The sequence below is a fragment of the Enoplosus armatus genome, assembly GCF_043641665.1.
Source record: "Enoplosus armatus isolate fEnoArm2 chromosome 2 unlocalized genomic scaffold, fEnoArm2.hap1 SUPER_2_unloc_1, whole genome shotgun sequence".
NCBI classification, from domain to species: domain Eukaryota; kingdom Metazoa; phylum Chordata; class Actinopteri; order Centrarchiformes; family Enoplosidae; genus Enoplosus; species Enoplosus armatus.
Window position 1 is genome coordinate 81224 of NW_027261181.1, and position 25958 is coordinate 107181.

Genomic DNA, 25958 nt, shown 5'->3' on the forward strand with positions numbered 1-25958 from the left:
CAGACGGGCTTGAACCTAGCAGAATAAACATGCAATCATTTAAAACTTGACACTACAAGTGAAACAAGTTTTAAAAATAAGAATCTGTGCACATTACACGTTGCACATCACACAAGTAAATGACAAAATGCCTTCAGAACCCAATTACACCTTATTTTCGCTTGCAAAATATGCCATTCAATGGTAGAGCTGCAATGCCTTTATGAAGGGAAGAAGGTGAAGCAGTAAAAAAAAAAAGACAAGCACAGGTATTTGGCGTTGGGATGTGAGAATATAGCATAAATCAAAGGGTCATGAAAGTCAAACTGACACTACAGGGTGATGTATGGCTGCATGTGGTGTGCACACATTGGCTAAGCTTCAAGTCTGAGAGGGAGCGTGTAAGCAGATCTACTGGATGTAACTTCAGTGCCTCTCATACTGCACACAGATACAGCATGAACGCCATGCAAGTGTACATGCAACACTGTTGTCAACACACACGAACGCACTGCTCCTCCCCCTTTTCTGTCACACTTTTCATCTGTTTCGTGCAAATTTGGCCGCTTCATTTCAACACAAACCAAACTGGCTTTTAATCTGGAGGCTCCGACCATCAGCAGCCCCTCCATGAGCTGCCAAGCAGAGGCAGAAGGCCTCGCCTCGCCTCCCTGGTCAGCTGACTCTCCAGAGCGGTGTGAGGAACATGAAGAGAGCCTGTCTATGTTCTGTTTGGATGACCTTGAGCCTTTGTGTAAACAATGTGCAGCTGTGAGCCATGCAGGACACAGGGTTTACCTCCTGACTGAGGCTGCAACTGACTGCAAGGTAGGAACCTGGGATATCTACGTCTCCAGAACATTTTAATTCCCCTGAATGCATCAATTCTCCAATTGACAATAGTTATTTGAGCCCATGAGAAAAGTATTATTATAAAGCTGTGGAAGAAAGGAAGTGTTTCTCACTTTATTCGCTCTTGATGGTGAAATTGGACGTGGAGGCAAACAAATGCGTAGTTTAAATGATACTGAATCAGAATAAATGGATTTTCCATCTTCAAATTACTGCTGCTCCTTAAATCTTCAATTGTGTTATACACTAATACACCTTACAATGCTTGTGCTTTACATTTTACATTACTGTGTTGCTATCTTTACTAAAAATCTGGCTTATGTCCCCTTAAAATGAAGAACTTCTTCACGAGACCCCCTATCGTATGTTTATTTGCGCATGAGTCATGAGCAGTCCAACCAAAATGATTTTTCATTTTTCATTAGAATATGTATAGAGGCCTCAACAACTAAAACTATCCAGTATTTTACATGACAAATGAAGTGTTAAAGGTGATTGTTATTTTGGTGTATAGGAATAATGAGGCCTATGTTTTTGTTTCTTTCCTATCACATTAATCATCTTCTGAGATTTATCTCCCGATCGCTCGGGAACCACTGAAGTAAAAGACCCAAAATAGGCCTACTTATTCCTCCACTGAAAGCAATACTGCATCATGCTGAAGGATTGGATACAGAGCGCCTGGCAGGAATTCACTATTTTCCTCAAGGCCACTTCAGCAAGGCAGACGATTGCCAACAAGAGTGCTTGAATGCTGGTTTTCCAGTTAGAGCCGCGCCGCTGCCACAAAGTCAAAACCAAACAGAAACACAAAGACGTCAAATACCGAGCAGAGCTCTCAACAACACAGGCTCCACCGAGATTTGAACCCTATTTTCTGCTAAAGTGGGCCATCTCTTGACTGTTTCATACTTTTTCATTAACATGCTTCGTGCAACCACAGCAAGCAGATATTTAAACAGGCATTTTTTCATCTGTAAATATTCAAACAGATGCTGCCTTGTGTTAATCCAAGATTAGTTTGTATAGGCAGAATTTAGAGAGGCACCAGCTAGTAATTATTGCTATCATCATGTCACAAGTGCATGCTTAGATCTCAAAGGACATGACATTTGACTTACACCCACACACACACACACACATACTCATAAACATGCTGAGAATAATCTGAAGAGCTGGTGGGTTGATGTTTGATTTAGTCAGTGGTGAAAGAAGTATTCAGACCCTAACCCTAACCCTTACTTACTTAGCTAACTATCTAACTAACTATAGCTGTTAAATACAATAAAAAAGTATTATATTTCCCTACAAGTTGTACTAAGTATAAGTAAGTACAGTACTTGAGTAAATATATTTAGTTACACTCCACCACTGCTACCTTGTAAATTGTACTATAGTATCAACAATATGTACTTATGTAAAGTATCAAAAAGTAGAAGCACTTGTTGTGCAGAATGGCCCCTGTCAGTGTTTTATTATCACATTATAGTTTACGTCTTCTAACTACTGTACACACTGTTGGGTCATTGTACCTTCTTACAAACTCAACATAGGTTTTGTGTGTAAAACCTTAACCTGCAAAGTGACTATTAACTGTAGCTGTCAAATAAGGGTACTTTAAACAAAGTAAAGTATATTACAGTAAAGTGCAGGACTTTGGCTACACTGTGATAGCTCCGACAGATACTAATGGAGCGTCGTTTCAATGTCATTCTCCATTTGGCCACTAGGAGGAGCTCAGAGCATCACTAAATGGACTGAAGAGGAAGATGATTCAGTTTGAGAAAGTCACACAGAGCTGTGAACATGCATCCAGACACAACCAGGTAGAACTGCGACTGCAAAACTCTAAAAATCACTAAAAATCAATCAGCTCCTCTTCTTTCCTCACATTCCTTGCTTTTTCCATTCTCCCCAGGCAGAGGCCAAACTCACAGAGGAGCACATGAAAAAGGAATTTGAGAGTCTTCACCGGTCTTTGAGAGAGGAAGAAGCAGCCAGGCTACTTGCTCTCAGGGAGAAAGAGGAGGAGAAGAAGAGAGAGGCAGAAGAACGGAGAGACAGAATGAATCAGGTGATAAAATCTCTGGAGGAGAAGATCCAGCTGATTGAAGAGGAGCTCGATGCAGGAGGAGATGGAGTTGAATTTTAGGTAACAGCAACCAAATGTTACATAATCAGTCAATGAATGGAAATGGTTGTTTGTATTTAAAACAGAAACCATACAAACTCTTTCTTTTTTTATAGCACTACCAAGACACGATGAATAGGTATGTGACATTTCTGGGTATTTTTCCCACACAAGCACATATACATGCAACTGTATAACTGTCTGCATGTTCATATTTACTTACTGCAGTTCATGGACAGATAGCAGGGAGCCACAGAGGGTTTGCAGACCACTAATAGATGTGGCCAAACACGTGGGTAACCTTCAGTATGCTGTGTGGGAGAAGATGAAACACATTGCCCCGTACAGTCAGTATCTTTCTACTGCATACATGCACTTCCTGTTTCCGCCCTCTTTTAGTCCCTCTGATCCCTTTTGTATCTTCCAGCTCCAGTGACCCTGGACCCCAGGACAGCTGGCCAGTCTCTTAGGGTGTCTCGTGGGTTAAATAGTGTCCATATCACCCCTGGACCTTCACAGGGGCTGGAACAGAGTCTGGATGCTGCTGTCCCTTTCCCAGCTAACGCTGAACGTTTCCACCCTTATTCCTGCATCCTGGCAAGAGAGGGCTTTGACTCAGGAGTGCACTGTTGGGAAATTGAGGTATTTACACACTGTGTGTACTAGAGCAATGAGCCATAATAAGGCATCAACATGTTAGCATTGTCATTGAAAGCATGTTAGCATGCTGATGTTAGCATGTCTTGTCTAAAATACATTTATGAATTGATTAGATTGGATTTTGGTTGTAATGAGTGTGATGTAAATATATGTTTGCTGTGTGCTCATCAGTATTTAAAAGGCACTAGTACATCCTGAAATTGTACTTTAACCGAACAACAGAGGCTTATAACTTGAGTTTCACTTTAAATTAAAAGCTTAGTTTCAGCTCCATTTGTCTTGTTTTTTTCTTTTTCTTATTTCAGAGGATTGATGTAAAACTCTCCCTGTTGTCTTCTGTTCAAATGCCAGGCTTATCTTTTTTTACTAAAAGTACTGTACTGGATATGATTTAATACTGACACCACGTAAGACACTGTGCAATGTAAGAAACTGTGCATTAAATTAGGTAAAAAATAAAAATAAACAAGTTTATTTAATTGCAAAAAACAGTGACACAATTCACAGTCAGGGGTTAGGGTTAGTCAGTATTTACAGGTATGTAGTTGTTAATAAATTTCAGGAAAAGGTATATAAACACTATTCTCTTCAACAGTCTGTATCTTCTCAGTCCTCTCATAGACACACTCGCCCCTCCATGATGGCACTGTATAGTTCATCAGTAACAACCTCGTAACACCCAGCACGACTGTTCAGAAAATACATCTGTTCACCCGAGTCTTGTGGCTTGTATCCTTCTTTCTGCAGTCGTGTCTTTTGGATTTTGAAGGTACCTGAGGACAAAAGTGGAAAATTAAGTTAATGTGTGCTGCTTTTTTTATGTATGTGTGTGTGTGTTCGCATGTCCTTGCATCGCTATCTCACCTGTAGTGTCAACGGACGGCACGAGTCGGAGGAAGACGGGGCGTGCGTAGGAAGGCAGGACTTTCTGCACAGCAATCAAGAAGGCATCGAGGTCAAACTGGCCTCCCGTGTGAGCTATTGCTGCCATACCGGCCTTCCCCTCCACACCTGCACGCAGACAGACAGGTGAGGTAATGAATAGAAGACCATATGATTTAACACCCACATTAAGCCCTCTTTTTTCTTTAATTCATGTGGCTTCGTATGTTTTTCTCCCGTCCAGACTGTCTCGTCTCTACCTGGTACAGAAACTCCATAGACGGCTACATCCGTGTGTCCCAGCAGGCGGCTGAGGACCCCCTCCACCTCTGTGGTGGAAACATTCTCCCCTCGCCAACGAAACGTGTCGCCGCTGCGGTCCCTGAAATACATGTAGCCATATTCATCCATCACCAGCACGTCACCTGAGAGACAGAGATAGAAAGACAGACAGAGACAGGGTTATCATCATCATCATCATCATCCCTGGAGGGGATTATAAGAGACTGCAGTGATGATGATTCACCAGTACACTTTTGACTTCGATGATGATGGTGAATCACTGTGCCGTCTGTTAGGCAAAACAGTATGAGATGCCTTTTGTAAATTTCCCAATTATGGGTTTATACAAACTGTGTAATGCCCTCAGTGCGTCTGTGGGTATTTGTATCTATTGCTATCTTCTGTGTTTCTGTTTTGTGTCTGTGAGGCAGCAAGTTCACTTCAAGGGTTAAATAAAGTGTATCATCTCTGTCATCACAGACAGTGAATCACTAACATTCTCACTTAAGGGCTAATTAAAGTCTCCAATCCAGCCGTGTTATACTGTATGTCTTCAGATTGTGGAAGAAAACCCAGACAGTTATTATTCTGACTGTATTCTAAGGAGACGGGATGAAACATACCTGAGACATAAGCAGAGTCTCCCATCTTGAAGACATTGTGAGCTATTTTCTGATTGGTGGAATCCTGATCAGCGTAGCCGTCGAATCTCCTGAGCGGATCAGTGTGGTTGATGCGTCCCACTAACATGCCTGGCTCACCTGCAGAGACAGAAAGAGATGGAGGAGGAGACTATGGATCATTTTGACACATTTATAACATTGTACACGTGTGTGTTTGTGTGTGTGTGTGTGTGCTCTCACCAGGCAGACAGGGTATACAGAGTCCCTGTGAATCCCTGAGCAGCTGTCCGTCCTCCCCCTGCACCCTGACCAGTCTGATGGGGTAAAAGCTGGGCAGGATGCGACTGTTGAAGCCACACGCCCCCACCTGGACATATAAGACATGTACATGAGACAGGATACAGTTTGGAAAACCCTTCGCTCTACCTTGAAGTCATTTAAAATAACACACACCTTTCCGTCTATGTTGATCAGGCTGCAGTTGCACTCGGTGGCGCCGTAAAATTCCCCGACTCGTTTGATTCTGAATCTCTGGACAAACTCCTCCCACACAGAAGGACGGAGGCCGTTGCCAACAGCAACACGCACCCGGTGATGTGCCTCAGATGAACGGGCCGGCTGGGCCAACAGGTAACGGCAAATCTCACCTATGTATAGAATTACCTGCACACAACAATACAACTTCAGTCAGTATTGGTTGAAGAGAATCGGCAGGACAACTGGCCTGCAGCTGGACGCTCCTCAATGTCAGTTGACTTTGGTGTCAGTGTTTACTCACAGTGCAGTTGTGTTTGACACAATCATCCCAGAAGCGACTGGCCGAGAACTTCCTCCTCACTACAACAGTCAAACCAAAGAGCAAACACTGGCCGACACCCATGATGGTACCTGTAAACATTCATATTTTACACTCACAAAGAAAGACATAATGATAATTGCCAACTTAGTCTGTTTTGCCCCTAAAGCTTAACAGATTCTGGTGAGATGTTTTTCAGTATTCTTGTCAGAGATATGACGAGACCCAGACGTTACCATTGATCTAAGTCAATGGAAGCAAAATACATCACAATAAGACAAATCAATCAGATATTATATACCAGGGACAGAAGGATACAGTGCAAGAACTTGAAAACCAACTACTGGTATGGTTCATTCATAAAGGAATAGTTAAGCGTTTTAAAAAGACAGACTGATGGCTGAGAGACAGCAAATGCAGTGAGGCCTACCTGCAGAATGATACAGGGGAAGGCAGTTGTAGATGATGTCATCATGACAAAAGCCAAAGGAGTGGAAACCAAAGGCCGCGATGCGATAATACCTGACAACAAAGGTGGAATAAACTGACTGACATCCATCATCACAAGACATCAGCTCATCAAAAGACACTCACCAGAATAATTGAAGCACTTGTAACTGCAATGTGGGGTAGGGTGAGGGGTTAGGTTTTTCATAGGTTGGTAAATTTCCCTGAACTCAGAGCGTAAGACTTACTAACACAATGACAAATGAGACACAGGTTTGGAAAGTTGTCAGTGTCGGGTTGATGCAATTGGACACAGTTGTCCTGCAGCGATTCCCCAAAAGTTGCCACTGTGAGTGTCATTTAAAAATGCTTTTCCTCAAATTCCTCAAAGCTCCCTCCACAAACTGAACTGCGCACCACGACGGACAAAACTCACCGACTGTGCACTACTACAGCTGCCTTTGGCATTCCTGTTGTACCAGAAGTGTAGATGTAGAAAAGTCTGTCTGCATGGAGAGAGAAAAGAGAGGAGTTAGGAGTTATATTGTCTTTCACCTCCATGCTTTGTCTTTTATTTGTTTATTTGCCAGCGTTTCCTGTGTGTGGTATGCACCCGGACCCCCCCCCCCCCCCCCCAACATCATTCCTTAACATGTTTCAGTCTCTCCTTCCATATCCTCTGTATGTCTGACAGGCTGTGCAAGCAAAGACTTGAAAAGTGTTAACTTAGGAATGTCTCATGTGATGACAAAGGTAAAAACAACACAGATAAGCAAATCAATAAGACAAAAGTGAAAACACAAATATCATCAATCACCTAATAACACGTGAAAGTGGAGTTTACAGTGAATTTTAAATGTATATTACATGAAAACAGAAATACCTTCCACAATGCACTGAAATGCTGTATGACATATAATATGTCTGAAGCGAGCTGATGATTTGTCTGACAGTGGTGTGCGCTATGGAGAGGATTAAATACCACGAGAAGACCAGAGAGAGTGAAATCTGGCAGCGAGCTGTTTACTCTGACAGGCAAAGACTTGCTGAGGAAAAGACAGTGTTGCAATCAAAACTTTGTGATGTGTAACGTAAGGACGTGATATGCCTCACCATTGAAGCCCTTGCTGAGTGCGTGGTGTGGCGGGTGTCTGGGCGAACGGTCCAGCAGGACGTCCAGGCTCTGAACTTGGAGGCTGCGGAGCTTCTCTCCATCGTCCCGCTCACCGCTGCTGAACAAAACCATGTCTGACTGCAGAGAACCGCTTACCTCTGACACCGCTGGGAGACAATCAAAAGTCAGAACAAGAATACACATTTTTGCATTAGTAGCACATATTATGTTCCTACCTTCTCTCATCTCTGTCCCAAACACCATAGCCCGAGCCCCAGACACGCTGACACAGTGCAGCAGTGAGTGCTGTCGGAGGTTGTGGTTGATGAGCGCGGCCTCTACACCGATCATAGCCAGACCCAGCCATAAAGCCGCCACTAAAGGCTGGCTTTCCATGTACAAGGCCACCACATCTCCCTCAGCCCATCCCTGCGCCAGCGCCCAGTGAGCCACAGCATGGCACCGCTCCTGCAGCTCCCTGAAACTCCAAACCTGGAATAAAATGAAAATGCAGTAAGTTTTGACAACTTAGGGCCTGTGATTCTGTGGTTACGGCACCTGTTGTTGAGTCCTCACCTCTCCTATAGCCTCACAGATCAAAGCAGGTTTATCTGGGTGCCTTGTCACCATCTGGGCAAACAAGGCAGGGATGGTGCTTCTGTGTCGCAGATTACGGTACATGGAAAACCTCACTCGCAGGATAACAACCAGACACCTTTCAGATAGAGGAGTGGAAAAGGGAGGGATGAAAAAAGTTAAAAAATAGGAATAAAGTAGGAAGCTTCAAATATGACATCGACCCCGACTACTTACATTAGGTCTCTTTTGATGGTGCGTAAAGCTACATGTATATACTTCCAGGAGCCCCTCCAGCCCACGCAGAGCCCCAGCCCTGCCAACAGGCTGCAGAGCCAGGGGAGGGAGAGCAGCCTTACAGCCCCAAACACACCGAGGCACACTATGACGCCGCTCATCAGATCCATGGTACTACCTGCCGGGTGCAGACAGTGACTTCATTGCGCAGAAAAACACCACAATACAAAGACATATATGTTGGTGGGAGGAAACTTACCTGTCCAAGAGCTTTAATCCTGCTCCCCCAAGAGGAAAAAAGAAGCAGCTCAGTTAGTCCAAAGAGGTTGTCAGTGAAGTCTTGAGTCGGGCAGCAGCAGCACGTCCTGTAGCTGAGAGCAGAGCAGGTTACAGCTCATAGACTCCTGCGTCACCGCAGCACTGCGTGATTCACTGCGCCGCGAGGACAACATGTCACGCAGGCTCTGATTTATAAAACTGTAAATGGCTGATTTAATGGGGGAAAAATGAATTGTTCATTTCTTGAGCAACAGCCGGATTGCCGCATTATCGTACATAGTTGGGGTGAATTAGCTAAAGTACAATGAAACAAGTAAATGAACTTTCAAAGTTCAAAACAAGCAGTATTTATCAGCATTATCAAAGTAAAAGCACTGCAGAATGGCTCCTGTTATAATGACATGTAGTGGAGTAAAGCAGTTAAATGTTTTCCCTTCAACTGTAGAAGTATAAAGTATCAGAAAATGTAAATACAAAAATTACAAGTACCTCAAATTTGTACTTGGTCTGGTATGACCAGTAGCTGGCTAATGTTGGCTCAACTTTATAGATCTTTTGCTGTGTAATGCACATTACTGCGTCAGTTTGCTACCTTTATGACGTGTACTACATTTATCACACAGTAAATGTTACTTTACGCTGTAAAGCAAAGGTCACATGTCTGATTTTAAGTGTACCTGAGTAAATTACACGTAGTTACTTTCCACCACAGAAACATTGAAGAGAATCACAATCCTCATGGACAGTTCTTGATGTATATGCTTGATGCAACAGTAAGTGGGCAAGTCCCTCTTAGAAATGTCGCAACAAATTGACGCATTTCATGCTTTTATTCTGAAGGTAGACTCAGTGTGACTCATGTTGACTGTTGTCACCAGCTAGATGAAATCTATCTATCTATCTATCTCTGTGTGTATGTATCCATGTATTCATGTATTGTATCTGTCTGTGTATGTATCTGCTTGGAACTAATGCTAATAAATCACACATAACAGATTTTTCTGATGAAATAGAAGCTTTAATAAAAATTTGTGTTGCATATTCTTTAAAGAAAACAGTACCGAACAACATACAACAAAACAAAGTAGAAAAATAAGTTCATATACCGTCAAACTAGAACACCTATAATATATTCTAACAATAAGATAATTACATTCACGAAATGCTGCATAATGCATGTAGCTTTTTCACATAAAAATACATGTTGCAATGCATGAATAAAAGGTATCATGGTCACAAAAAGCAGCCAGACGTTAGAACCGAAGAACAGTTTAGTTGTTCCAACACGTACGTGGCCTTAATCAGCCAATTTAAATAGAAACAAACAGTATAGGTAAACAGTATAGATTGATTTGAAATCCACAAGGTCCCTCTCTTTTTTTCTGAAGATCAATGTCTTTGACATGATTTCTAGAAAAATATATAATTGACAGCTTTATTACGACAAGTAAACTGTTCAGATTCTGAAAGTGAGGCTGGTTCTCAAGTCTTCTTGATTCTCCCATGCACCATGTGAGTGAAGATGTGCTGGATTATCATTTTTTACAAGGAATAGTGCAATAAAATAAACAAACTCAGGTCTGTACAACTCCCATTAGACCTCATCAAAACAGCTGAAGTTCTCGTTTCAGGGGTATGATACCTTACAGTCACTAACAATGTGTGGAGGCAACAGCTAGAATAAGAAAACATGATAACAAAATGGAATTTTATTCCATAAACACACGTTTAATCGCAGGAAGCTGCAGGCCTATCAGAAGGGTGGGTCTGTTTTTGTGAATTGCCCAAGCAACCATTTTGGGCTGGATTTGTTTCCTTGGTTCATAATTTCAAGGAAAAAAATATATCTTCACATACACGAAAGGCACAGCTCAATTGCTCAATAGCTCAAACCAAAAAGATGGATTCTTTAAAAATAGCCACAAGTGATTTAAAAAAAAAAAAGGAAATCACTTATTTTGTTTGTTAAAACCAAGAAACAACAGACATGAAGTCCTTGCAGAAGCCCACATGGGATTTGCAGGAACATGAAGGGAACATCGGAGCACTTCATGGGTCATTTGCATCATCAGTCAGTTGTTCCCTTGACATTGTAACATACTGTTAAATACAGTACATGGAAACAAATATTTTCTTATTCTTATTTTGAGCTTATTTTTAACGTAAAATACCCCGCAAACTGTTTGCTCATGCTTTAAACATTAAGAGCATCACTCACATTTTCTTGTAGCCTACATAATGTAGAATTTATAGTCTGCATTTGACAATAAATAGTATATATCACTATCACTTTGAATCCCTCTAATACAGCTTATATTAGGATTGTTACTGAAACATCTTCACTTTCACTTACAGAGCTCCTGAATATACACTTTTAGAAGTTGGCTACTTCCTGCCTGCTGTGACAATAATGGCAGTATAGGATTACTTCCCACTAAAATAAACATCCAGTCATTATCAATACAGCTTGATCCACCATTACAGCACTGTGGCACATCATCAGTGAGGAAAATAGACTTTCTGACCCATAATGCAATTGATTGGCAGGTGATGCTACTCATATCAGTGGATTTAGGTTTACGGTTTTTGAGTTGTAAACCTTTGGTCCCATTAACGTAATTTGGGTCTGAAAGGCTAAAATAGACTTTCAGTTGACTTCGAGGTGAGTAAACAATGACTGAGTTTTTATTTGAAGTGATCCAAACCTTTAAAATCAGGGCTAACTTCGTCAAGATAAAGGTGTTCTTCATATTTGTGATTCTCCGGTGATCTGCCCACTCCGAGAACCCTAAATTAACACAATCAGCACAAGTTCAGAAACAATGTAAGACAATGTACTGTATGCAATGTGTATGCAGTGGTGGAAGAAATATGACTTTATTTAAGTAAAAGTAGCAATATTACAATGTAAAAATACTCAAAATTATACTTAATTACACTAAAAGTTCTTAAGTATTACCAACAAAATGTACCTAAAGTATCTCAAAGTAAAAGCATGCATAATGCAAAATAGGTGTTGTAGTGCTACGTTATTATATATATATATATATATATATATATATATATATATATATATATATATATATATCTCACTTATGTCACTTCAATGCTTACTTGTGACTGACTGCTGGAGGGATTGGTGCTGCTGAAGTCTGATAATCTCTTCTTCTGTGGTGTGCAGATACAGGAGAGGAAATGGGCATACTCATCTCTCACCTGCAGAGGGCAGCAGAACATCAGGAAAAAAACAATTATTCCAATGCAACCTAATGTCTTTGTTGTTAGACTTGCTCTTGTGTTAATCTCTCTCTTAGCCTCACACATGCAGACCCCCCCCCCCACACACACACACACACACACACACACACACACACAGCCACTGTATCCTACCTGTTTAGACAGTAGGCAGTGCATGATGAAGACCAGCGCTCCCTGCAGGCTGTTGAGGATAGTGAAGATATATGCTACAGCTGGGGATCCCTTTTCAAACATGAAGGCCCCAAACACCCACATCAGACCCAATATGCACATCTGGGCAATCGCTGTCACAGTGAAAGCTCTGCACAGGAAAAGGGAGGATGAGGGGGTGGTGGATCAGAGAGGGAGACAGGGAGAGAGAGAGAGCAACAGATAGAGAAGTTACCACTGCAGTGTCTGGAAACCCCCAGAAGAGTGGAAAGGAAGAGAAAAAGGGCATGGGTACTCATCAGTTTACTTTCTATAGAAAGAAAAGCCAAAGGCAACTGATAAATATAAAAGATTATCTTAAAGGAAAGAACCCTTACAAAGACACATTATTTTAAAAGTTTCCAGCAATGTATTCTGCATGGGCCCTTTGTAGTATTAGGTGATGTATCCCTCTTATTCCTGTGAATAACTAGCAGTAAAATTCACATTGAGATACAGAGGAGATTAATAGCACATTAACCATCTAAAATGCCAGTGGAGACCAGGTTTTGATTTCAGTGTTTCTTTCTAGATTCACCGACTTAACCAACAATTCATCAATCAGACAAGGAAAAATCCATCTGAAATGTGGATGGGACACACATTTTTCCACTGACAAAAACCACAGAAACCGTTTTTCAGTCACATCAGTTCACATTCCCAAATCTCTGGACTAAATAGAAACGTCACTGATCGATGAACCAGTGAATCCAAGGATGGATCCGAAGATTTATCAAGGATTTTTGCATTAAAGCTAAGATGTTTTTTGCAGCTGCACGTTATTTATATAGTGCTGTCGTGTGGAGTACAAAATGAGTATGCTTAGATGGAGTTGGGGGGAAAAGTCCCTCAGTAGAGCCCCGTTAGAGAGCAGAGTGAAAACATTCTCTACATTTTTCCCTCACAAAACTCTCACATTCTTTCCATCCATGCATTTTTCAGTTGACCAACATACTCAGTGCTTGCTTGTGCGGTGGAATAGGTGAGGGTCACATTACCTCACACATTACAACAGCATGAGAAGACTCGCAAACAGCAAACAAACACACAAACTGACCTAATTTTGTGTAATTTGGAGAGGTCTGGGTTGAGGCTGGTGAACTTCTGGGCGAGCTTCCAGACGGTGACAATGAAAAAGAAGACGTTGAGGATGATGATGAAGCACACGGGGCCGAAGAAGCTCCAGATGAGGCCGTCCTTCAGGGACAGCCAGCAGCTAGTTAGGAGGAAGGAAACACATGTGCATGACAGGGTTTTTCTTACGCCACTGAGCCAGATAACAGCAGGTTACTGATGTAATCTATCACACATCGAGTGTGCAAACACACATACTGCAACACTTACTGCTGGTCAGTGCCGTATCCCTTTGGTCTAATGATGCCAGATATAACAACGATGACAAGGGGTGCCCCGTAACCGGTGACGAATAAGTAGAGGGGGCGAATGTTGGCGTTGAACACCAGGACCACCATACGGTACAGCTGCACCCCTTCTAACAGCATCCAGATAAACACTGCCAAGAAGAAGAAATGGAGCAGCGCAGCAACAAACCTGCAGCCACCCTGTAATGTAGAAAGATGAGATCAGAGGGGAATGAAATGTCCACCGCATTCACAGCGGGAATCCGACAAAGAGAATACTTTGAAGAAGAAAATGTAAACAGCCATTTCCGATGATCATAACCTGAATTAGATTACAGTCAGATTCACTGAATTAAGACCAGAGGTGGAAGAAGGAGTTAGCATTCATTCTGTAAATTACTGGTTTATCATTACAAGTAAAAGTCCTGCATTCGAAATGTATTATCAGTAAAATCTACTTAAGTATCAAAAGTAAAAGTACCCATTTAGGCTCTTTCAAAATGAATATTATTAATGATATATAATATTATTGCATTATCATTAATAATCCATTAACATTTGACCAACAATTTAATATTGCAGCAGGTCGGGGTCGTGGTGTTAAAAGTATCTGCAGCTGTCAAATAGATGTACTTGAAATACAATGTGTGCCTCTGAAATGTAGTGGAGTACACATATAAAGTGGCATAAAATGGAAATACTCAAGTGAAGTACAAGTTCCCCAAAACTTAAATATAGTTACTTTCCACCACTGATTAAGACACTGGTGTTACACCATTGTTTCACTTAGGAGGTTTTTTTTTTGCCTCAAGAAAACCACAAACTGTAACGTGGCCGGAAGATGGGTTTGAGGTTCAATATCGCAGGACCATTAATGTGAAGCCTATTGAGTTGTTAACTGGGATCCACTTTGTAGCCTGTAAACAGGAAGATGAGTGGAATACTTCAACATTTGTAAATATTTGGATCAAATTACTTTCTTAGGGTAAACCATCACAATATTGGAGTCTGCGTAACGGAAGTCAGCATTTGCTGGCACAAACATACCACAGGTTCAGTTCGTGAAATGCCAGCCAGAAAGATGAGGTCAGCGTTGAAGAGGCACACGCAGAGGTGCAGGTGGATGGTGGTGCGGGTCCCTTGTATGGAGCGGCAGAACTTGAACGTCAGGATGCACAGTATGAGACACAGCAGGGAGATGATCAGCCCTATCTTGGTCACCACCAGGAGCCCGAAGGTGTGCTAACAGAGAAGACAGGTCAGGTGTTTAGCTGGAGTTATAAGGTCATCATTTACAACATAATGTGTGTGTGCGTGTGTGTGTTTACACTGACATATATGTGAGTGAGGAAGAGAGGGAAAGAGAGAGGCAGGTTTGTTGTCTTACTTACTCATCATTATCGTATTTAAAGCAGCTATAACTAATACTTGGCTCAAGCAAGTTGTAAACACAACATTGACATGCATTACATTTTAAAGTGGATATGGCACGCAGCCGCCTATCTACACATCAAGCAGATATGGAGCAACATCAGCCTTTTTTTGATGTTGTGTTTCTGGCCACCTGGTGAATATAAGTCCAATATTTAGTCTCCTCTTTGGTCTCCACTAACTCCTTTAGCTGCTAAATCAGAATCAGATCAGAATCAGAAACTGTTTATTGCCAAGTAACATACATTACAAGGAATTTGCTGTGGTCTGAAGGTGCTATTGTTTTGATAACAAATAAGTAGAATATAAAAAGTTAAATAAGAATAAGAATAAAAATAAGATAAGATAAGATAAATAACAAACAGTGCAGTGACCAGAAAAAAGTAAAGTGTCCAGTAGGGGGTGGGTGCGTTAATGTAACGCAGGGGGGACAGGGGTGATGTACGTTAATATAACATATAACTAGTGTTTGTGTTCGGGGGGGGGGTCAGCAGCGAAATGCTCCACTAGGTTCACCAGCTACTCGCTAATTTTGTCTGCCATGTGTTTCTGGGCAGGTAGATCATTTATCAGAGCTTCTTCGCTAAAACAGCTGCCTGCTGCGAGTATGAGTGCTTCCAAAATGTTCAATATTAAACGAATAAATTAATAAATAATCATGAAACAAATAATAACGAATAAATTGTGGAAAATATATATTTGAAACAATAATTTGTTAAATAATTGAAAATAAATATTAAAAGTCATTATTATAGTACAAAAATTGTAAACTTAAACTTACTTCACTTTAATGCTTTGCGGTATTTTTCCCAGTAACATTTGTATTTCATGCCACTATTTATTTAAGTCTTTATAGTGTGTGTGTGTCTGCTTCTTACCTCCATAGGGTAGAGTGCCATTAACACAGCGAAGCTGCTCAGATGTTCAGATGTACACACGGTGTGTGTGGCATTGGAGTGCTGTTGATAGCAGCCATCTGTGGACCAGGTCCCTCTCTCACTCCAGTACGCACAGATGTGGCTCACCTCGGGGGACTCCTCTATGTCCTATGCACAAAACAAAACCAGGCTTCATTTATATCTTCGTATTCCAGCACTCTTTCGACTACAATGATCAAAAAAGTAACACATTGGTAGAAGTAGGACCACACTGGAAAGACTGTGGGTCAAGTGGGACTACCTGTAGATGTCTCAGGGTGATGTTGACAGGGCGGCTCAGGCTCAGAGTGGATGGGTTGGAGACCACAACAGACACAACTTTAGAGAAGATCTGAAAGGAGGGATCCACACCATCTTTTTCATGTCCTGTGAGCTCCCCAAAGGACCGGTTAACAGAGCCCTCAAGGTTCTTGTAGCTCAACAATGCAGCCAGAGCAAAACCTATAAAAGACAATAATAAGAAACATGATAGTATTTGATATACATTAAAAGTGTGACTTATTTGTCATAAGAGAAGAGTTTACCAGGGTATGATCCCGTCCCAGCTGCTGTTGCCCAGTCAGTGTCGAGGTTAGCATTCTCATTGCTCAGATGGATTGGTCCGGTGGGTCGAGTCGTTCCCCTGTGCACTGCAATCTCTGTGTCTATTTGAACACAGTTCACATTAGCTTTCCTACTTTTATTTATTAAACTCTGAATATATCATCGTCCATGTTAAAGGTCGGTAAGTTTCTACATTTTCAACTATAGTTTGCAGATCACGGATGAGCTTAAGGACTCTGTTACCTGTCTCAGTGGTCTCTAGCTTGGTGCGGTTGTCTTTGAGCTGTGGACCAATGAGCATAATGGCGTTCTCCACGACACCAAGCAATCTGGTCACACCGTCACTGCTGTCCACGTGACCAGGGGACAGGATGGCCACGGTCGCTGTGAAAAGTTTCTGCCCAAGTTGCAGGACACACAAGGGGGAAGTGAGAACACTGGATATGTTTGTATGTGTAAGAATGTGTGTGTGTTTGTGATTTGTATCTGCTGCCCTGACCTCCAGTAGCGCTTCTCCATCAGCCTTCCTTTCATGAGCGGTGCTGGGGTTAGACAGAGCCAAACAGTTGTTTCTCATCATGAACAAAATGTCTGCCAGTCCTTCGAGCGACTGAGAGACAGAGACAGAGACAGAAACGGAGAATAATGAGACTATTCAGTCTGCGATATACCAAAGTTCATGTATACTAAACCCTACAGGGCTGCGGGGTGGTCTAGTAAATACAGGAAATGAGCTGAAATGTTCTTTAAGAGGACACTGCGCCCTGGGCTCCTGGACTCTGCACTCTGAGCTACATGAAGGGCAAATAAACCCTCCATAAGAGGTTAATACATTTGATTTCTTTCTGATTGTTGCAGAATGCATCATTATGCTAATACTTTAGTATCTAAACATGCGGCTTACCGGTGCAGACCCGCTGTCGGCATTGAAGCTGTCACAGTCGAGCTCTAGATGGGGACGGGAGCGAAACATCAGACTATCGTCGCACCAGTTGAGTTTGATACTTCACCGCAGTATGCATTGAAAGCAGAGGAGTGTGATCAAATCTACACAGCAAAGCAGCGGCACTGAACAGAAACTGATGTAAGTGATGGTGATGGAGAGGTAACTCACCTGAGCATGGGGTCCTTCTGGTGCCATAATTAGTGTATCCTTTTGGACACTTGCACCAGTAACTCCCATTAATGTTTTCACAAGTCCCATCCACTCCACAGAGGTCTTTCATTTCATCTTCCTTGCATTCATCTATATCTGTGGATGGAGAGGAAGCAGAGACATAAGTAATCATTGGCATTCCTTAAGGGCAATGGTTTCAACGACTCCAGTCTGAAACAAATCTGAATACAGCAGGTATTGCTAACGGATCAGACATCTCTGCAGTGTAACCAGGGGCACGGTCGTGTGAGTCCTTCATTGTTGGCAAAAAGATCTTAGAGACAGTTTCAGAACTTTCCCGGCAACCAGTGTCGTGAGATGTTGTCTTGCCATTTCAAGTTAGTTAAAAGCTGCAATTTGATGTAGTGGGAGGCAGGAGATGGCTTTGTGGTTTAGGTCAGAGTACAGGGAGTTATAATAGTTGAATCGTGATGAAACAAAAGCATGTATGACCTTTTCGAGATCAGCTCAGGAAAGTGCTCCTTCGGTGGAGGGACGCTACGAGCTCCCCGATTCTTTCGTAATTATTGAGAGTTTTATTTGAATGTGAGACGTGTGCTCATATCCCTGAGACCAGAGGGACAGTTTTCATATCTGTTTTCTCACACCAGAGTTTTCAGGACTGGGTGAGTATGTACGGACCGTACATTGATTGACATCTCCCTCGCTCTCCAGTTCTTTTTGTCCCACCTGTTGAAGGCGGGGGCAACTTCCACCATTGTGATTCTGTTGAGCACATTGTTTTTGTGATCCCAGCAAACTCACAGTACAGAACCAATCAACTCCCACCTGAAAAAAGCAGACACGACTCACCTATGCAGCCTCCGGGGCCGCTGTTGGCGTCGGTGTACCCAGAGCGGCAGCTGCAGCTGTAGTTCCCAATCAGGTTAGAACAATACGCAGCGTGACCACAGATATTGGAATCTTCGATGCACTCGTTGACATCTGACAGAACAAGTGAAGACCGGTTGGACAAGAGAGAAATACTGAAGAGAAACACACACACTCTCACACACACACACACACACACACACACACACACTCACCTTGGCACTGTCCATCTACCACTGTGAAGTTATACTTTTGATGAATGTTTTTGTACCCAGTCTTGCACTGACAGTAGTAGCTGCCGACCGTGTTGAAGCAGTTTGTGTACTTCCCACATGCTGCTTCGGAATGAGAGCACTCATTATCATCTGTAGATTTGGACACAAACACACAAAGCAAAGACAGTACAAATACAGTGATAAATCTCACAGATCAATACATAATAAAACATACTGTACTGTATCTTTCTTTTTTGAAATGGTGGCGATCTAAGAATTTAAACCTCTTCTACTGTTGTTTTCATTGCAATCCACTCTGGAAATGAGCGGTGCTTTAAAGCCTAAAATGGAAAAACGAAGTGGAATGTCAAAAAAAAGTCTACTTTTTAGAGGTATTGCATAACGGGTGTTCTTGTCTTGAGTAGAAGCCACAATAAAGCATCAGTGTACAGAAGCTAGACAGTGGAGAGGGATGGTTAAAATCAGAGGTCACCGCCGATTATTACCAACACAGCCACGGCCACGACTGACGAAGCCCTGGAGACACTGAGAGTAACATTTCCACAGCATACACAATAAGCCTGTGAGGACAGAGAGAGATGTCACTTAGTTGCAATTCACAGTTAAGGCAAACTCTTACAATAACAAGGAAGACACAATAAAGCAGAGCAACCACACCTGTGCGCTTTGCCCTTTTTTAAACTTTATTCATCCAGTCTCTGAGAAACTTCCAAGCATCATTTTTGCCAAGAAAGGCCATTTGAACAGCACAAGTCACCCTTGAGTTGGCTCCAAGAGTGTAACCCTGGGCACAGTAGTGGAACCCCATTTTCATTTTTGTGCCTGCCCCCTACAGCAACATGTAAGAAAACTTCCCCAGACTTAAAAGTTGACAATTACATGCAGTGTTTCTGCCGAGCTATTACACAACTTCCAGTAATGATGTTGTTCATTTACATGTCAAAAGGAGTTCCTCTTTTCTAAACGACCCTTGCTGAAGAGGAAGTAGCTTGGATTCATATGTTGACCATACGGAGTCATGGCAATATAAAAGCATCAAAACATCAACAGAAACTCAAACAATTCCTACATTATATTCCAGTTGTCCATCGAAGCTCCCTGTGCTCAGTATGGTACAAACCCTCACAGTTTCTCTAGCTAAGTACATCACCTCAGTGTCGCAGTATTGTCTCCTCGTAACTCCAAAACTCCACTGGAAGTAGGATATTTAATAAATGAATGGTAAAGGGACAATTATTTGGAGCTTCAGGAACATATGGAGTGGTTTGACTCTAAGTTTATATGGATTTTTTATTAACCACGCTAGCAGCATGGCACTAGAGATGACAGTCTGTGGGAAGGTCAGTCAGGCAACACTGGTGCAGCATTATCCGCAGCTATTGGATTATTGACATTTTGAACAGATGTTCATGGTCCCCACAGGATGACGCTTAATGACTTTCATCTAACACCAGCAGCAGGGCAAACTTTTCATTTATCCTTTGAAATATCTCAACCCCTACAAGGTGGACTGGCACAACATCTTGTACAGACATGATGGATCCTAATGGCTTTGGTGATTGCCTGGCTTTGAGTGAAATGTCTCAACACTATTGGATGGATTGCCATCAATTTTGGTACAGACAGTCAGGATGAAATGTAATATATCCGGTGATCCCTTATCTTTTCATTTCGTACAATCATCAGGTCTAAATTTCAGTTTGTTTAATGGCCAAAATCCTGCAAAACTAATGACATTCCCATCAGCCTCAGCTGTACCATGTTTATTGCTGATTAGCAAATGTTAGCATGCTAAAATGCTAAACTAAGATGGTAAATATGCCTAAATATTACAGCTGCTAAACATCCAAATGTTAGTATTGTTATTGTAACCATGTTAGTTTGTGGACTAACATGCACTGCTCTGTCTAGCACACAGAGAAGCTAGCATGGGTGCAGACTGTTGGTCTTGATGATACATGGGTCACCACTGGAATCCATTGTAAGTTCTGCTGCTTCAAGCTGCATCTGCCAGGTGAGCTTGTGTGTGTGTGTGTGTGTGTGTGTGGGTGTGTCCATCTGGGTAACATGCGTACATGACTCATGGTGTCTTTCTCTGTCTTGTGTAATCACTTGCAACCTCTGACAACGAGGACATATTTCACACAAAGTGCAGCTTCTTGTCCACTTGAATCATCCCTTAACACAGCTAGTGAGTAAGCTTAACCCTTGTTTCCACGGTTTTGCTGAATTACATATGTGCATGATCCATTTCAGTGTGATTATTTTCTTCTTCCTGCTAAACACACGACATCAGACACATGTCAGTCACATTTTTTGACTCTCATGAGTCACTAGTCAGGCAGAAAGCAGCGCCCCCTTCACATGGTGTAACTGAAACAAATATACCAAATCTGGCTCCCTCTGTGTTTCCCTCCCTCGATCACAATGAGCCCTCTGTTGCTCTCTGATGATACTGGAGCTCCCACAGTAACACCAGGCACAGTTTGACAGTGAGTGTGTGAGACAGTGTGACTGAGTCTAACTTTTTCACTAAGTAACTGTGGACAGAAACAAAGTCTGAAAATATACAAAGACTGACTTTGTGCTCAGCTCGCAGCTGACTTTCATTCACCAGTAATCACAGTAGTGAATGAGAATAGTTGTCTGGCACATAAACTGTCCTCTCTGTATGTCTCTTTGTCTCACATTTCTTTGTAAGCTCTATGTTGCATTTTTTGACCATCTCTCGTCCATTACATTATTATTAACACAGTAGCAGCTCTTGTATTCTCAAACTGGGCTTCCTATAGGCCAAACCCAATTTCAAACTGTTTAAATCCAAAAGTTAGCAAACATGTTGTCTATTTACACATCCAGCAGACACAGAGCAACACTAGCATTCATTTGGAGTCCTTTTTCATGCAACTTTTTAGCTCTGTTTTTGGTCTCCACCAACTTCTGAGAGAAATCTATGACTGCTTAGCAGCTAAATGTTCCACTATATTCACAAGATAGTCGTTAACTTTGTCTTTGAGGCATTGGGTAAGCACACAGTGGGTTATGAGAGCTTGGAGTGGAACCAAAACCATAACATTGTGGCCAGAACACCAAAACAATGAGCTGAAAGAAGCTAAAATGCTCCATCAAGCTGTGGGACACCGCAGTGTTTGGTGATAATCCTTGATGGGTTTGTCACTACGAGTGACCCCTTTTACATTATACGCAGGCTTTTGAGCAGTTGTTGATATGAAAATATTGACCAGAGCAGCTTTAAAAACTAGTGTTGTTATATTGGGTACTTCCTGGCTACTTCACTGTGTTTGCTGCAAACGTAAACCAACAAGAAACACGTTTGGCTGTGGTTAGGAAACGAAACAAAGTGTGATATCATTACATAAAGGGAATGAACAGATAAACAGATTACTTTTTATATTGACGTACATTTTTCATGTATTTAGTTTTACATTAAGATTTTCATAACAGACTCCAGGCAACATTATAATCTTACAGTTTATAAAGGATATGTAATATAACCTGGAGTATAGTGTTATATGGTAGTTCAGTACAATCTATTATGTTTTAGATGCATGTCCTGCATAGTTTGCATATGTGTACTTAGGGCGAGTATAATGTATGACATCTGTACAAAGATGGACACTACACTTTATGTATACAAATGTCACCCCTTCTACTAACACATTTACAAGTTGTGACCACTGGTAATAGCTGCCAAGGTTGAGCTTATTCAAAAGAGGGAAATTCAGAAATAGAAGCTAATACACTAATAAAGAAATGAAATGTACGTATATTTCAATAGCTGCCAAAAGCTGACTGAAACAAACAAAAAGTACAGAAACTGAAGTGACTTTCTAAATTTCCCTGTACGTTTTGTTTCACTTTAAGTCACACACTCCCACCCAGTCTCTCACACACACACACACACACACACACACACACACACATTGTGCTCTCATTGATAGACTTACCAAGAATAAGTAGCTCCTTCCCAGACCCCATGTCAAAGGCAAACCAATATTCCCACACAGCTGATCACTTTATCAGATCACTATGAATTAGCTGTAAATCTGGTTGATGTCCTGTGATAAAAAACTTTTTGGATCCTCTCGTAAAGTTCATGAAAGATGTCAGTATTTTCTCTGACTTCTCTGTAGTCCAAAGCCAATAAAATCCACCAAGTATAAACAAAAAGTAAACATTAAAAAGATGAATCCCTTCTGTCGAGGACAATTCACCCCACCTCTTCACCCCTTCACCAGCTTTCTTCCTCTCTCAGATTCAGACTCTCAGCTCCAGAATGCATCGCTCTCCCCCTGATCCCCCCCCCCCTCTCTCTCTCTCTCCCTTTCACTGGTCTGTGTGGACGTGTTTCTCTCGCGTCACTCTTTCTTGCTCTTTTCTTTCACTCCATATCTTTCCATGTGTACACATTTCTCACACTGGCACCGTATCACATTGCTTAGCCCCCCCCTCTTTCACATTTCCCTTTACGCTCCAGTGGGCTCTATTTCAGGAGCTATTCACAACAGAAGAAGAGAGGAGGGGGGAACAGAGACCGAAGAGAGGGCGATGACTAACGCTCAGTCTAAACAGCTGCTGCCGTACTTGAGTTTTGCCAGTAAGTAATCTTATATCCGTTCCCATTCTCTCCAACTCCTACTCTCCAGCTCCTCCTACCCCCCCCTCCCTCCCTCCCAAATGTTCAGCCCTTCACCCACTTCCAGTGACAAACCTTCTGAGTTTTCTCAACCCCCCAGACAGCAAAAACAAACAAAGTGGAGACGGATGCAGGATGACTTCTCTTCTCTGGTGAAATCCACGACACAAAGATGTGGTTCAGAGGAATCAGAGTGATAACATGATACCATTAAAATGAACTCCATCATCTAATGACGCAGAGCTCCACACACACTGAAGAATATTCTGTCACCACATCGAGTTAAGGTTTCACGACGGCTCAAAAAGTGGGTTACTGAGGACACTTTGGTGAGTGCTGGGTGAGCATTAACCACATAGAAACGAAAAGCCACGAGGCCCCATCTCCCTCAGTTACTGTAGCTCCATCTGTCAGGCACCCGTGCAGTTTACAGCGATAAAGGCGGCAGGTTTACCACGTGAAACTTTTCAATCGATGGGACAAAAACAGACTTCTCGTTTCTAGGATGCGACTGATGATTTTGCCGGCTGAAATGACGAATGAAGTGTTGCTGGCAGATTTGATCGTCAGCTGTGGCTGGCTAGCTAACTGAGCTAACGTTAGTGCCATAGATCGGTTGAAAATTGGTTTTAAAACCCAAATCTTGTAAAAGAATGGCATGGTGACCACATACATGATGCCACACTACACTAAGGCTACATCTGCATGTCCGAGGCAAAAACGTCAGCCTCCACTGATCATGTATTGCAATGCAGAGTCCTCCTAGTTTTAGGATAAGTTCTACATAACTATGTTTGGCTGCTTGGCTTACACATTTATTTTCCAACTGTATGTTTTTACGTTTCACATTGCAAAAGAAGAAGGCTTTTAGGATGAGGACTAGCTAACTGATAATGCTAACATAATAGCGTGTGTACACATGTAAGCTTGTTAGTTGAACATGCTAACGGTTGCAGCTTCTGTTTAATCCATTCTTACACTTTCGCTCTTGTGTTTTTGGTTCTGGAAAGGCTAAAACTTATACACCATCCAAACTCTTTAAATGTGGAGAATCACTTTTACTGCAGCTTCATGTGGAGAAATCCCAAAGCTTGACAGGCCTACCATGCGTAGTTACTGTTGCTATGACTGAACAATTGCTGTAGGGCAGGGGGGGTCAGTTGAATTTTGCTCTACTTCTGATGCAAGAAGACACATAAAACAAACATGCAAAACACAGCAGCTGTGAGGGAGAGGACAGAAACACAAAGTGTGTGAGCATGTTAGACAACTGGAGAGTGAGAGGAAAGTAGTGAGAGCGCAGTAAGAACATATGAACACACTCAATGTATGTGTAGGAGATTCAGATTCATACTTTTTCCAGATGTTTGAAATGATCTCAGTTGTCATGGTTGCCATGCAGCACATAAAAACAACCTCTACCACATATCTTTAATTTTTTAAGTCTTAAGCATGGGACACAGATGGTAGGTGATAATTTGAGGTTATCTGTGCATGCTGCATGCAGTGGTGTGTAGATAGGAAGCAACTGGTCAGCAAATCTCTTCTGTTTGTAGTGAGCAAAACATACACAAACATTAACAAGCTGGTTGTGTTTTCTCAGCCCTTCTCAGCTCGCTCACAGTGAGCCAAAAGCTAGCTGACATGATCTCTTTTTCCTCCCTTCAGTCTCTCGTTGTTTCTCTCGGTCTTGGTTTTCTTAAGCATCATCTTGACTCTCCGTCATCGTTTTTCATCATATTGGCGCAGACGGAGGGCCAGACATAGGGAGACAAACCAGCAAACACATGGAGACAGACAAACCACCCGCACATGTCGGCAGGAAGAGGAAGAGAGAATTCAAGTTCATGTCCTCTCAACTTGTCTAGTAAACAAAAGGCTAAATAAAAGCAGATGCATCTTGCTAACAAAGCATTAGTGTGTGTGTGTGTGTGTGTGTGTGTGTGTGTGTGTGTGTGTGTGTGTGTACATATCGATCTGTCTTTGTTTGTCTATGTCTGTGTGTCAGCGGGTGTCAGGCTGGGAAAAGCAACAACAACTGTATCTGTAACTGTACGATCATACACTTCATTGTTTCCACATGGGGAGGATCTGTCAGTGTGACTGTGTGTATGTGCTCATGTTGGCAGCTAGTGAACATTAATGGATGTCTGCCCATTGTGACCATCAGTCATCCAAAAGGAGAAACTGTGTGGGAAAAATGTAATCTGTCAGAGGGATAATGTGATTTATACTGTGTTATTTAATGTTATTTAAGACTAACATGGCAGTGACCATTAGACAGTTATGAGGAGGCTGAATGTGTGGTTATGGTTTATTTCTAGTTGTGAACCTAACGTGTGCATGAGTGTGTGACTTATTGTCACCTGATTAAAAGAGCTGAACTGAATCACTTCTCTGGCCGCCTTTCCACACAGACACAGTACCGTATGTATGCAAGTACACAAAGTGGCAGAGCAGTGCCCATCTGTGGGCAACTAACCTGCGACACCACAGACAT

General features: G+C 42.1%; 3 protein-coding genes across 3 annotated transcripts; 1 reads left to right on the forward strand and 2 right to left on the reverse strand.

The window, feature by feature from the left end:
* Nucleotides 1-609: 609 nt before the first annotated feature.
* LOC139307085 (E3 ubiquitin-protein ligase TRIM35-like) lies at nt 610-3628 on the forward strand. Its single transcript, XM_070930969.1, has 5 exons — nt 610-807; nt 2562-2657; nt 2750-2976; nt 3191-3309; nt 3390-3628. Exons 1-5 carry the CDS (start codon nt 610-612, stop codon nt 3626-3628), a joined length of 879 nt encoding a protein of 292 aa, XP_070787070.1.
* Nucleotides 3629-4066: 438 nt separating this feature from the next.
* LOC139307081 (long-chain fatty acid transport protein 1-like) lies at nt 4067-8903 on the reverse strand. The gene is made up of 14 exons (XM_070930965.1): nt 8839-8903; nt 8580-8757; nt 8343-8481; nt 8003-8258; nt 7766-7933; nt 7089-7158; nt 6636-6727; nt 6188-6297; nt 5863-6072; nt 5650-5776; nt 5410-5547; nt 4765-4929; nt 4487-4633; nt 4067-4395 (listed from the first exon to the last, which is right to left on the reverse strand). The coding sequence occupies exons 2-14, from the start codon at nt 8747-8749 to the stop codon at nt 4238-4240; spliced, it is 1950 nt and encodes a 649-aa protein (XP_070787066.1). The 5' UTR covers nt 8750-8757; nt 8839-8903; the 3' UTR covers nt 4067-4237.
* A 2144-nt stretch (nt 8904-11047) lies between these two features.
* Nucleotides 11048-22800, reverse strand: LOC139307087 (adhesion G protein-coupled receptor E5-like). The gene is made up of 17 exons (XM_070930971.1): nt 22770-22800; nt 19287-19361; nt 18781-18930; nt 18548-18679; nt 17693-17830; nt 17483-17526; nt 17078-17188; nt 16822-16975; nt 16560-16679; nt 16277-16476; nt 15976-16143; nt 14714-14908; nt 13650-13867; nt 13363-13521; nt 12249-12417; nt 11973-12074; nt 11048-11646 (listed from the first exon to the last, which is right to left on the reverse strand). The coding sequence occupies exons 1-17, from the start codon at nt 22798-22800 to the stop codon at nt 11605-11607; spliced, it is 2208 nt and encodes a 735-aa protein (XP_070787072.1). The 3' UTR covers nt 11048-11604.
* Between the last annotated feature and the right edge of the window lie 3158 nt (nt 22801-25958).

What these genes read in the sequence shown, in the direction of transcription:
- LOC139307085 (XM_070930969.1), top strand. Translation starts at nt 610, where the DNA reads ATGAGCTGCCAAGCAGAGGCAGAAGGCCTCGCCTCGCCTCCCTGGTCA. An exon ending in ATGCATCCAGACACAACCAG is followed by an intron (nt 2,658 to 2,749) that starts GTAGAACTGCGA and finishes CATTCTCCCCAG; the next exon opens with GCAGAGGCCAAACTCACAGA. An exon ending in GCAGGAGGAGATGGAGTTGA is followed by an intron (nt 2,977 to 3,190) that starts ATTTTAGGTAAC and finishes TACTTACTGCAG; the next exon opens with TTCATGGACAGATAGCAGGG.
- LOC139307087 (XM_070930971.1), bottom strand. Translation starts at nt 22,800, where the DNA reads ATGGGGTCTGGGAAGGAGCTACTTATTCTTG. An exon ending in GAAGGAGCTACTTATTCTTG is followed by an intron (nt 19,362 to 22,769) that starts GTAAGTCTATCA and finishes CTGTCCTCACAG; the next exon opens with GCTTATTGTGTATGCTGTGG. An exon ending in ATGGAGAAGCGCTACTGGAG is followed by an intron (nt 16,976 to 17,077) that starts GTCAGGGCAGCA and finishes CAACTTGGGCAG; the next exon opens with AAACTTTTCACAGCGACCGT.
- LOC139307081 (XM_070930965.1), bottom strand. Translation starts at nt 8,749, where the DNA reads ATGGATCTGATGAGCGGCGTCATAGTGTGCCTCGGTGTGTTTGGGGCT. An exon ending in TCCCCTGTATCATTCTGCAG is followed by an intron (nt 6,298 to 6,635) that starts GTAGGCCTCACT and finishes GAATGTTTACAG; the next exon opens with GTACCATCATGGGTGTCGGC. An exon ending in GCCGTCCGTTGACACTACAG is followed by an intron (nt 4,396 to 4,486) that starts GTGAGATAGCGA and finishes TTTTGTCCTCAG; the next exon opens with GTACCTTCAAAATCCAAAAG.